At 33.6% G+C, this 13048-nt stretch overlaps 1 protein-coding gene across 1 annotated transcript in view; it reads left to right on the top strand.

The window, feature by feature from the left end:
- Nucleotides 1–12230, top strand: part of LOC110033780 — a gene marked incomplete at its 3' end in the record, with an annotated part of 102562 nt that extends 90332 nt beyond the window's left edge. Inside the window, 7 exon segments of the mRNA XM_020737875.1 lie at nucleotides 2222–2350; nucleotides 2429–2554; nucleotides 4464–4519; nucleotides 4619–4718; nucleotides 4861–4978; nucleotides 5149–5358; nucleotides 11930–12230. Of these exon segments, the coding sequence (XP_020593534.1) occupies nucleotides 2222–2350; nucleotides 2429–2554; nucleotides 4464–4519; nucleotides 4619–4718; nucleotides 4861–4978; nucleotides 5149–5358; nucleotides 11930–12230 (1040 nt within the window).
- Nucleotides 12231–13048: the final 818 nt, after the last annotated feature.

The following is a 13048-nucleotide window of genomic DNA, read 5'->3' as shown; positions in this document are numbered from 1 at the left end:
TAAAAATTTGATTTGCACATTTTAATTCGTGTGAAATCATTGCAAATTGGATGTCCTTTTAGGTAATTTTGATGCTCCGGACGCATTGACGTGATCCTTTTCGCCGCCGGAAGTCGTTCTGACGAATTCATCGATTTGCGTGCCAATTTACTCGTGTCGAAAGTATGGCAATATGGGTGTCCTTTCCTACTAAAATTGGTATCCCAGACGTGTCGGCGCAATCCAATTTGTCGTCGGAGGGCATCCGGAGAAGTTCGCATTTTCGCTCGGAGGTCATCCGGAGAAGTTCGCATTTTCGCCCGTCCTTTGGGCTTTCGTGTAATTTCGTGTCGTGTAATTTCGTGAACTTTGTGTATTTGATGGGTGTATGTGACGAAAAGGTCGTGACGATATTTTCCTAAGGCTTGAAGTCCTATCAGGAACTTTTCCCTTGAGTCTTTGCAAAATAATCCATAACCACTCGTCTATAAGACGATGGTCTTGTGCCAAAAATGCTAGACATCAAAGGAAAATAGGAATTGGCTAGAATTTTCTAAAAGGGTGAGTCTTAATTCTAGTTTTCTAAGACGGTCAATAAGAACTCCTAGAACTAGATCCTAGGCTCTAAGGAGGAGAAGAGAAGACCTCACAAAAATGAGGTCAACACTCTGCAAATGTCAGACTTATGTAGTCTTGACAGTCACCCATATTTAAAAAAAGCTACTCAGTTATTGCCACCGATATGATGGTCAAAAGCTAATTTGATTCAGAGTTTATTCTCAGGCCTTTTTTCCTTATTCCTATATTATCTTGTATTTTTTATATATACAAATCATTTTGTAGCTTTTCCTTTAGCGTTCAAGATACTAAATCTTCATCTATAAATAGGGAATCTTTTGGAGAGCCAAGTTTTTGGATTTTTTCATTGTATTTTATTTCTGAGTTAGTATAATACACTTTTCGTTCTCTGTTCACATCTCTGTTTTCAGCTCTTTTCATTTTATTTTGGATAGTAAAGCTCTAGCATAACTCATTAACAAAATCGGATCCAACATATGTTATTGATTTTTCTACTGACATGAATATTAGTACGCCTTCAACATGGAAAATTGAATATCATATATAGGTGCAATTTGGCCTTCAAAGTATCTAATTAGTATTTCTTTGAGTAGAATTTCTCTTCATTGCCAATAACATCAACTCCAATTTTGTCTCTATCTCTGGCGTTAGCCCCAATTGTTGAGAACATTATGCCAAAAGAGGTTATATGGAGTCCTTTAAGTGAACAACATATTTATCCAATGATTCAGATGACTTGTGGGTGATTCATTAATAGCTTCAATGTTTTTATCCCAATTTTTTGGATGCATACCTTGAGCTTAACTCTCAAGAGGAGAATTTCAACCTCAGGGGAGTTAATTTTAATTGTCCATTTAAGCTTATGTTTGATATTGGCGACCTATTAGTTAAAATACTCCATTTCTTCATTCAGCATTTTTTATTTTGGTAAAATTTGAGATTTATTTCATAGCAATATTTTTCAGTATTGTTTTCTCTTAGGATTTATTTGGCACCAAACTTGTCTTTATGAAAGGATCCCTAGGGCTTAGGCCAATGGTTTTTTATTAAGTATTGAATAAAACAATTGAGATTTTTGTCTCATTGCCGTTGATTGATCTCTCCCCACTCATCTTAGGATTTATTTTGTACCAAACATGTCTTTATAAATAAGGATCCCCAGGGCTTAGGCCAGTGGTTTTTGATTAAGTATTGAATAAAACATATGGGATTTCTCTCATAGCCGTTGATTGATCTCTCCCCACTCATCTCTCTCTCTCTCTTTCCTCTTCTCTTCCCTTTCTTTTGATTAAAGCATGCCGCCATTAATCATAGAAAACTATGAGGATGGGGAGCTGCTTGTTGGTGTAAGATTTGATAGAAAAAGTATTCTTATTCTATAATAAGATTGGAAGCTCTCTCTCTCTGACATGCACCCTACGCTAGAATTGTAACTTGAATTTTCCCCCTGCAAGGAAGGAGGAGGCCAACGACAAAATCAAATGTTAATCAAAAGGTTTAACTGTTTATCATTGTTATTCAGTCAACAACTAACGATCATTTGGTACGGTTTTTCTTGTTCGTTTAATGGCTATCAGATGTTTGTTAGATTTTTCTTTACATCATCAAATCAGCTTTTTTCTTGCTTCGCTTCATGTTGGGATTATTGTGTTTAATCTAATAGGTATACGGGGCCTTGAGGATGTCAGTAAAGATGTTCTTGATGTGGAATTCCAAAATGTCTATTAATGGAGGCGGGGACACACTAGTAGCAACATCTTTATTGGAGGCCAGCAATTTAATTGTTTTGAGGGTATCTCCCCTAATTCAGCTGGTCTTTTTCTTTTAATTGCTCATAAGTGCTTGTTTATAAAATGGTTGTTTATTTCAGGAAAATTCGGCAATACATTCCAATGCTAATCTCGGTGTTCATGGACAAGGACTTTTAAATTTATCAGGAACAGGAGATACTATTGAAGCACAACGGCTCATCCTTTCTCTCTTTTATAGCATCAATGTGAGTGTCATGTTTTTTGCTTTCTCTTTAATGGACATATTTAAAAAAATATATTTTTTTTTCTGGCCTCGAGAATTGTTTATTCTGATGATTAATATTTTCTTCTATGAACGTCACTTCTTTTTACTGACATATTGTCAAACTTCCCTTTCTTTTTTTTCTTAAATTTTATTTGATTCATACAATTATTTGTCTATAAGTTTGCAATCTGGGTTGTTCCTTTCTTTTGTTAACAGCAGAGTTTTAATTTAGTCTTGCTGTATAGTATTTTAATTTGTTGATGACCTCAATTTTTGGAACGGAATTATATAACCCTTGTGATATAACCAAGAGTTATGTTTTAAGAAAACCACATCTCCTTTGGTGTAACTTCATTTTATGTGCTCCTGTATTCGGTGTCAATTATTATGTGTTTGTCAACAAGTTGTACAACAGTGGTGATATATGTTATTGCAACATCGAGGCCCTTATTTTTCCTACTGCATAACGTTTGCGGAATGAATTTGTAGAGTTGGTAATATAATCAGTCAGGAGGCTTGCAAGAAGAAAAAAACATAATGAATTGGATTCATGGTGTAGACTTTTTGTGGAATCTGCAGGAGATATGTTTGGCACAAAGGATTAGGTTTTCAATGGAATGTATTGAGTGATAATCACGCTTTCCCCTAATCAAGGCATTAACCAAAGAGTACTTTTATTGTTTTTTTCAAACTAAATGAGTGGCCAATATTTAATGTCTCCTTCAACTCAGCTGCTGTGTCTTGCAGCTGTAGGCACCAAATTGTTAGATTGGGGTGTAGGTGATTGCATGATATTGTTGGCAGAGAGGTGAAGGTAACCGTGGACTCTTGTTAGTCTGGTTTGGAGAGAGAGAGAGAGTGAGTGAGAGAGAGAGAGAGAGAGAGAGAGAGAGAAAGAGACACTTCAAATCAATTTTTGTTTAGTAAAACTTTATTTTAGATTAAAAAAATGATATCTTTCTATATAGATCAAAGAAATTTGTACAAATCCCTTCAATTTCAAATGAAATTAAAAGATTAGAAACATAAAGCAATCGATTTATGTTCAAAAGAACTTAAAGATATTAACACTCATTTTTTAAAATTATGAAAGCCTAGAATACCTCATTCGAAGTGATTGGCACATAAAAGGATAAAGTTGTCAATTCTTTTGATAGAATTTAGGTAAGTTTCTTTTATTCTCTCCCACTAATCTTTTCGCTCTTTTTTTGCCCCTCATTTGGAAATTCTAAATTGCATTTTTTGTAATTAAGTTTCCACTCAACTCATATATGTAAAAAGAAAAGTGGCAAAATGGTCCATCGACTATTTGCAAGGAGCCAATTTAGTCCTAGGCTTTATGAAAATGTTAATCTAGTTACCGGACTCTTTTAATATAGGTTGAAATAATCTGCAATGAAGACTATTTTAGCCACATTAAAAGGGTTTGGGGACTAATTTTGCACTTCTATAAACTCTAGGACTAAAATAACCTCATGTAAATAGTTAAAGGACTATTTTGGCACTTTACTATATATGTAAATATATCCTTCTAAGGTTTATTTTACAAATATTCTTGAGCTTCTTCTAACTCATAGCTCCCCACTACTCTTCAGCTCTCCTGTATTTTATTTTGCCTATGAATTCATCTGCAACTTCCAATAATGCATTTATCAACAACATTGCTCTGATACTTTCTGATTTATTTGTAATTATTTCACATGTTATCCACATAATGCGGTGTGCGCTGATAATATTTTTAGCCAATTAATAATGTTTTCCTTTTCTTTTCCTTTCCAGTCTCTCTTCTCGTTCCCATTATTTTGTTATTTATAATTTTGAATGTAAGATTATTTGCTTTATTTCCTTATGATCAAGGTTCAACTGTTAACATCCTATTCCTTTTCTAGCTTGGACCAGGATCTGTTCTTCGTGGCCCTTTGGTAAACTCCACAAGTGATGAAATGTATGCTATTATGATATTTGTCATGTTTAATTATATCATTTTTACCTCTTTTTAATGTGTAATCTGATGATCTTTCTTGTTTTCCACTCATCATACCAGGGCTCCTAGGAGGAACTGTGAACCCATGGATTGTCCTATGGAGCTGATTCATCCACCTGAAGATTGCAACATCAATTCTTCCCTGTCTTTCACCATTCAGGTAGCTTCTTCTATCAATATTTTTAGGATTTGTTACATAATGTGAATTTAAAATTTTCAACCATGGACATTGCTCTTGTACTTTTGCTTTTTAGATTCTATCTTATGACATGTTTTTAAAAATTTGTACTATGGTTGCCCAGATATGTCGTGTTGAAGATATTGGAGTGGCAGGCCTTATACAAGGCACTGTTGTTCATTTTCACAGGGCAAGAACAGTTGTCGTTCATCGTTCTGGAACAATTAGTGCCTCTGGTTTAGGTAACTATTAAAAACCAATGCTTATAATTTTAAGTTGAACTTTATATTTCATTTAATTTTTTCCTGGTAGATAAAGGCATCTGCTTTATTCTTTTTTGAAAACATAGCTAACAGAGGTCCTTCATATCATGGAAGGATATACCTGAATGCTTGCTTTTGACGACTGGCAGGCTGCAAAGGTGGTGTTGGCAGAGGATTGGTTTTGAGCAGCGGTGTTGGTGGTGGTGGAGGCCATGGAGGTAAAGGTGGGGATGGTTTAGTTGGCAGTGATTATGTCCAGGGCGGTATCACATATGGAAATACTGCTTTGCCTTGTGAACTCGGCAGTGGCAGTGGTAACGACAGCATGCCTGGTTCTACAGCTGGAGGGGGTATTATTGGTGAGCTTCCTTTTTTTTTTTGTTTTTTTTTCTTTTAACCTTCAAATTTTTCTTGTATATGTGAATTAAATAACTGATTTATTATGTTTGAACGGCTCTCAATGGTATGCATTTGATTCGGTGCTTGTGAGTTGTCTTTTTATGTTTGCCCTTTTTTTACAGCTGTTATTTAGGATTTATTTGACTTGAGATGATCTTTGCCAATTATTATGTTGTTTATTCAATGATTGTGCCACAAGATTAACATGAGGTTTAGTTAAAGTACCTAGGCAGTCTATTCAACTTCACTGTTGGTCAACCCCACAATTTTTAAGGTGAAGTTTGATCTTAAAGAAATTAGCCTGCTAGTTATAAATCTGTTGTCTATACCAGAGCTAGTTTGGCATGCAAGGCAGCTGCTATGGTGAAATGCTGAGGATAGTGTCAAGAACTTGTGAAGCCCATCCCAAAGTTTTTTGTATACTGAACTTCAATACTGCATTGTTTCTTGGCTATCCATCCAGTATCCAAGGATTGTTACTAAACCAGTTACCTCATCTCCTCTCATTTACTTTGAAATAATGGTAGCACAAGGAATAGAGGCAATTCTTATGCATAAGGCTCTCATCAATATTGGGTTTGAAGCTGGTTTGATGCATGCAATTTTGCACCTACATTGCAACTAAGCTGTTTTCTTTATCCAAACCCATGATTTTTAGGTCAAAATAAGAGTGATAAGGTGAAAAAAGAAGGTTGTGCTCGTTGTGCATGAGGCGCCCACTAATGCAAGATTTGTGCAGTGTATGATTCATATATTGTTATACTTGCATTTAGGAGCTGTTTGGTTTCTTGCATTATGTGTGTAATTGAAATCAAATGCAGGAGATTTTAAAATTTGGGTGCTTAGCCAGATGATAATGGAATGCAGTGTAAAATTTTAGTGAATATAGTATTCACCTTTTTGTCAAATTTTCAATTGATTCATTCAATTTTTAAATACGCTACAGACACTGTAGGTGATGCTGTGCACCAACACTTGCCACTGTTGTCAAGCACCACAACCACAATTTATTATAAGCCACCTCTGCCATCGACTTCTAGATGCCGCCGCTCGTTGGCCACCAGCAAGCTGCCATTGTTATTGTTATTCATCCGCTACTGTTTGCAGTAATGGTTAGCCAACCACCTGTCACTACCTCCACAAACCTAAGTTTTGCCGCCACACGGTTTCACTTTACTTTCATTTTATATCAAACCAAACACAAAATTAATCATTTGTATTTACTTGCTCCTAATTAATTAAATCTAAAACCTTTCACTTGCACTGCATTTCTTTTTTAGCAAGCAAAACGAAATGATGAATGTTTTTGTGAGTCAAGTCTATATTAACGCGAAAATGGGGGTAATCTAGCGATTGCTTCATCTATATCAACAAAATTTAATGAAAAATAATTCGAAATGAAATAGGATGCATTTTTCATTCTTACTGCAATGAAAATGTGAAAGTGCCATGATGGACATCATGTTATACATCCACTTCCTCTCGTAATGAGGCTAAACTATGAAGAATTGTCTGCAAGGCGACTCAATGAGTTGAAAATGGAAAAAAAAACCCCTTAAATAAAGGCTCGATCAATTTTCCATGTGAAAATTAAATGAAGCTTGTTGGATTATATATAAGTTGTTTGTTGATGTCACAAAAATAGAGATATTATGATATGCGTGGTAAAGTGAGAAAGGTTGAGGAATGATTATATTAAAGAGATAATGAGAATAACGAATATTAAAGCTAAGCTATTGGAAATTATTTGGGTTTCATTTGGTGTAGCTGTGTTGCGACTGTTTGGTTGCTATGCACATATTGTTGTTGTTGGAGAGCTGATTAGTGAGTTTGGGGTTACCAAAATTCTTTATCACAAAATCAAAATAGTTTTTTTGATGAGCAAATCAGAAAAAAAAATTATGCTAAATGAAGTTTTAGGTGTTATGGGCCTGTATACATATGGGGGTGGATGATGCTACAATTAAGTGTTAGGACAGATACAAGGTATACCCAAAATAATTTGTCTTGGTGTTATGCAAAATGATTTAGACATAAGAGGGTTACCCCCTTTTTGTGGTATTAAATGGGAATCAATCGAAAATGTGGATTCATAAACCTCAAAATCTCAAAACGTTTGGGTAAGGCTAATAAAAAAGAATTTTTCTTCTAGCTATATTAGCATATTATGTATTTATGTGATTTTTTAATTTATTTTATAGTACTAAGATAGACGTTGCAAAAAACTGTGTAATACAATTAATTAAGAGGTTTTGTAATGCACACTAATCACCTAAAAAATAAAGAGAAAAAAGAAAAACATAATATATGATTTGCGCTCTCGTACTATTCAACCGGCACATTCCCTCCTTGCATGTAGCTCTCATATTCTCACATGGCTATACACATGGCAAGGAAATCAAACCTCAATCTTGCGTCTTTCTCATTGCATGAAGCATGCAAGTAAGTTTTCTCACTTTTAGGACTCTCAACCCTCCTACTTTTAATGCATTGCCCTTTACTCGCTTCTAGTTTTGTGCATGCGTCATGACATGTCCATGTTTGTTGTTCTTCACATGCCTTTCTAGTGTCAAACCCTCACAAACTTTTTTGTCCAATTCCAGCATCGCATTCACTTGTTATTCTTTAGCATTTCCTTACATCATCTTCTTAATATTATTCTCATGATTTCTCTAGAGACCATTCTCTTTCTTACAAATCCCTCCAAACCTTAGCTTAGTGACCTCAAGTTTAATATTCTAACACAATTACGATTTTTATATTCTTTCTGACAAATCCTTGACACACATGTAGGTAAAGAAACTTAAAAACCTCTATGTACACATTTTGATTCAACTAAGTGTCAAGACCTCCTCATCTATTGATCATATATTTGATCTAAGTTTGAAAACTTTTATTTCAATTTATCTTTGATCCATGATCGAGTTTGATGACCTCCGAATCCTTCAATCTTTTATTTGACCAATGTCTTGCCTTTCACTGCTTATCTTCAATTCGGTTAATAGGAGAGTTTATCTCAATAACTTATATGTTATCAGTGCATTAAATACATTTGCTCACTCATTATAAGGGAATTAAAAGTTCTCTGTCCCGTTAATCTCTAGCAAGATGAGCAATAAAATAAAAAGATCGCAAAATGATAGCTTTTTAAAAGGTGCCCATAAATGTACAAAAACCACCCATGTTTGTTGATTTTTTATCTTGTTAGACTGTTGAAGAGCTGCCAATCTTTATCCAATCGTTACAAAGACCCCATGCTCATCAATTTTTGATTCGTTGCCTTTGAACAATAAACTCCACTCTGTGTCAATTGATTTTTATCTAATTGGAGTTTGAAGGCCTCCAATACCTTTGATTTTTTTATTTAACTGAAGTTTATCCTCCTTTTGTTGATCTTTGTCGTGGTATATTCTGAATCAAAACACAACTGAAATTTTATTGTCGTTGTTAATTTATAGGTGTGGGCGACACATGGCTGCCGCATTATTGACATACCCATGACCACCAATCTTAAGTTGGAGGTGGTGTTTGTGTAGATAATCATATTTGAGAGAAATGTTAATCGATATGGATGCATTTATTGCTCTGTAATCTGTGTATAAACTATTAAACGTAATATAAAAGTTTATATGATGAAGTTTAAATAAAGATCTTTTACATTAATAGTGCTACAATCCATGAGAGACAAACTATATATGAAATATTTTACAAATTTATTTGATTTAATGACCAAACAATTACTACTCTATTAACTTCATGATTATATTTAGCCACAAAAAGATCTTGGAATGAGTTTAAAACTTGATTTCTCTCTTATTTTAACCACAAAATGTCTCCAGTCTCTCTTGGTTCCAAATCACCTTGTCTTTAAAAATAGCCCAAATTTAGTAAAGTGAAAGAATTTGTCACGATCCGGTCTGATAGTTTAGAATTAATTAAGTCAGAAACTGCGGTCAGACTGTATTAACATTTCATTTTTGTGTGTTAACTTTTTATTTTCCTTCCACACACGCAAGAGCCACTAATAATTCACAAATACACATAAGAAAATTTAAATCATCCAACAGTAACATTGCATTGTTTTCTTTTGGATTGTGAGATACTATTGTGTGGATTTAAATGTTTTACTTGTAGACGTTTTTGTTACTGTTGGATTATTTAAATTTCCTTATGTGTATTTGTGGATTATTAGTGGGTTTTTTATATGTTGGAAGTTTAATAAAATAAAATAAAATATGCGGAAGGAAAATCAAATGGTAATATCGTCCGACCACGGTTCCAAACTTAGTTAATTCTAAGTTATCAAGCCGAGTTGTGACATAACTAATTTTTCATAAGAAGTTGAAATATAGAACATATAAAAAATACCTTCAAATGGCTCTGAGGCCTCAATTTAAATGCTTATGGTGTGTTACTTTCATTTTTATTTCCATCTGTAACAATTTTATACAATTGTGATGCAAATTGTATGTTAATTAGTTGTTCAATGAACTATTGCATTCATATAATATTTCTTGTTAGCTTGTCCTTCCTAGGACTGTAGCAAAATGTCATTTGTTTATTTTTCTGGGGGAGTAACTGTAAGAATTAACAGAATAGATCCTTGTTTAAATTTTTTTACATATATAATTATTTTCTGTGGTTAATGCACGATTATAGAGTAGCGTACCTATGATTGCCTATATTTGAATTGAGGATGTTTGTATTTCAACAATATTAAGGTTGTGTGATGGCCATACCTATCATTAGTTAGTGGCAACTTTATCTTATTAAAACCAAGTTATATGCCACCATTTTGTTGTAGTAGTAACTCACTGCTAATTTATGGCTTGATGCATGAATTTTTATAACTTATACAACTTTTGATTTTATCTGTTAAACAGTTGAATTTCGTAGTTGAACTTGTTGGAGTGGGTGTATATTTTTTCTTGGGAGTTCTATAAAAAGACTGTTGTCTATACAAATTTGATTGTTGATGTTCATATATCTGTTAAACAGTTGAATTTTGTAGTTGAACCTTTTGGAGTGGCTGTAAATATTTTTGTGGGCGTTTTATAAAAAATTTTGGCCATATAATTTTGGTTGTTGATGTTTATATATCTTCACAAAGGCATTTTTACTCTAATAATGGTTGATTGTGGACTTTAATTACAATATTCTTGGGAGGGGGGTAGCCGTTAGCCTCCTTTTAGGAATGCATTGTCTGTCACAATTTTAATTATTTTTTTATTTAGGATGGTTGAAAATGTTTGTAGAAGTGTATTTCACTATTTTGATTATTTTCGGTTTGTTTGGGGTGATTGAAGATGTTTGTAAAAGTAGTTGTGCTGTTCTGGAAAAAGTTTTTTTTTTTTTAATGTGATATTTTTCTTTTGAAAAAATTGAATAACTTATAGCTTCCATATTCTCTTAGATTCGGTTGTAAAAGAAATTTGCCAAAATAATAAAATTTTAAAAGTAGAAAGAAAAAAATATTAGACAAATGGAGTTATGGCTGTTTTTTGAAAAAAAATGCTCTTGAGAAAGGCTGCCCGAAACAGACTTAAAAATGTAATTACTGGCCATAAATCAGTTGACAGTAATTTTTTTATCATGTACTTGTTCCTGTTTCAGTCAATTGATTGCAGTTTGCTAACTGGCAGTTTTATTGATGGAGGGTTTTACGGGTTATGTTTAGTGTGTTTCCCTGCCAATGCTATCCTTGACGAAACCTGAGATCAGAATAGAGTGGATTCTATATGTTTTGGTGAAACTGTTCACAGAATTTAGGTTTCTTCTTCAAATTAGATGAAAACACAGGAAGGGATTTTTGTTTGGGCTTCATTATTGACAAGCATATATCATTTGTTTGAGTGGTTATATTTATATGTTTTGATTTTTAATGCAGTCCTTTTCTTTCTTTCATTCTATGTCGGGGGTGGGTGATGGTAGATGAGAGTATTGCCGGTTTCATGAGTTTGGCATCTTTGTTTTCTTGAACCATAACTGCATGAGGCAGGTATCATGTTTGCTCTTTTATTTGCTGAGCAATTTAGGCAAATTGGTTGCAAACAGACTATTGTTGGTGAGGATAATATTCTAGCACATTCGGAAACTTATGTTTTTTTACTCAGAAAATTAACATCATCGTAAGTTTTTGAATGCCATTCAAGATGGAATGCACTCTATGGAGTGTGCAGAATAAGCTACAATGCTCAATATTTGTAAAGCTCGACTATTTTCATGAATATGTAGATTTTGTTGATAGCATATTACACTGTCATATGTACAGTTTCTTTTATTTTTATTTTTATTTTGTTGTAATGCGTAAATATATTTTGTGCTTTTGCTAATCTGAAATATCTTACCAGACAAGATAGCATTAGATGTAGATTGATAAACGAATGCGTCTAAAATAGAATATCACCCTTGTTTTCCTGATGCTTTTGTTATTATTAATATTATGATCATCAAACCTTCTATTAACTACTCTACTTTCGATGGATGTAACAGCTCTTCTCTTTCTTCTTTTTTTTTTATCTATCATTGCAGTGATGGGCTCCTTGGAGCATTCTCTATCCAGTCTTTCTGTCCATGGTTTTATAATAGCGGATGGCGAGAGTGCCTCTAATATTTCAAATTTCGGACCTGGTGGCGGATCTGGGGGTACAATTCTTGTGTTCTTGCATAATCTCATGCTTAATGAAGGATCATTTGTTTCAACTATTGGTGGTGTTGGTGGTTCAAACAGTGGAGGTGGAGGTGGCGGCAGGGTTCACTTCCATTGGTCTAACATTCCCACAGGAGATGAGTATTTCCCTATAGCCAGCATAGTGGGAGCTATATCTGCAAGGTCTGTTACTGAATTAATTTTGTTTCTTTGTTTTTTTGTTTCCTCTTTTTTATCTTCGATTTGATGATGTTGAAGTATTTTTGCATATAAGCCAATTTTCTAAATTTTAAGTGTTTTGTGAGTCAAATGCTCTTTAAATTGACCGTTAGACAAACCTTTTTGTGCTTGATCTTCTTTGTTATTTGTTGAGCAGAACATAAGTTGAACTAAAAAGGCATTGAAGTTTTTCAATTTTGTAGATTAGTGAATGATTGATTATCAACTTTTATTTTTATTCTCAATCTTAATATGCTCCCTTTCTTAATGATCTCATTTACTAATTTTATATTATTGCATTTAAGTGTAAACTTAAAATTTGAAAATGCCTAGTGCAGGTTACTAGGCCAATAGGAGACATTCTGAAGCATTATTCTATGTTTGCATTTTCTAGTTGTTCGAATGTGGCAATAGATTGAATCTCTGGCTTTTTTACTTGTCTCATTTATTTATTGTTGATTCTTGCATTAAATATGAACTTAGCTTTTTAAATAGCTTTACTTAGCTTATTAGGTAACATAGAATGCACTAAGGTTTACTAATAATTTTGAAAAACATAGGGGGAAGAATACCATATTTTCTTTCCCAATTGTGTATAAGAGGTGGACCATTTTTAGGAGATACACCTTGAATGAAAAAGACAATTAGGTGATGAAAATTGGTCATAGTCGGCCACATAAAAGAGGCAAAAACAAAAAATAATTAGCTTAATCGAACGCAATGAAGTATAGAATGAATGTAGAAATTACGTTCATTTCTTACTAGATAACTATTGCTGGCAT

The sequence above is a fragment of the Phalaenopsis equestris genome, unplaced genomic scaffold, assembly GCF_001263595.1.
Source record: "Phalaenopsis equestris unplaced genomic scaffold, ASM126359v1 Scaffold001286, whole genome shotgun sequence".
Classification (NCBI taxonomy): domain Eukaryota; kingdom Viridiplantae; phylum Streptophyta; class Magnoliopsida; order Asparagales; family Orchidaceae; genus Phalaenopsis; species Phalaenopsis equestris.
Note: the sequence above shows the minus strand (reverse complement) of the source record. Positions and strands in the feature narration are given on the sequence as shown.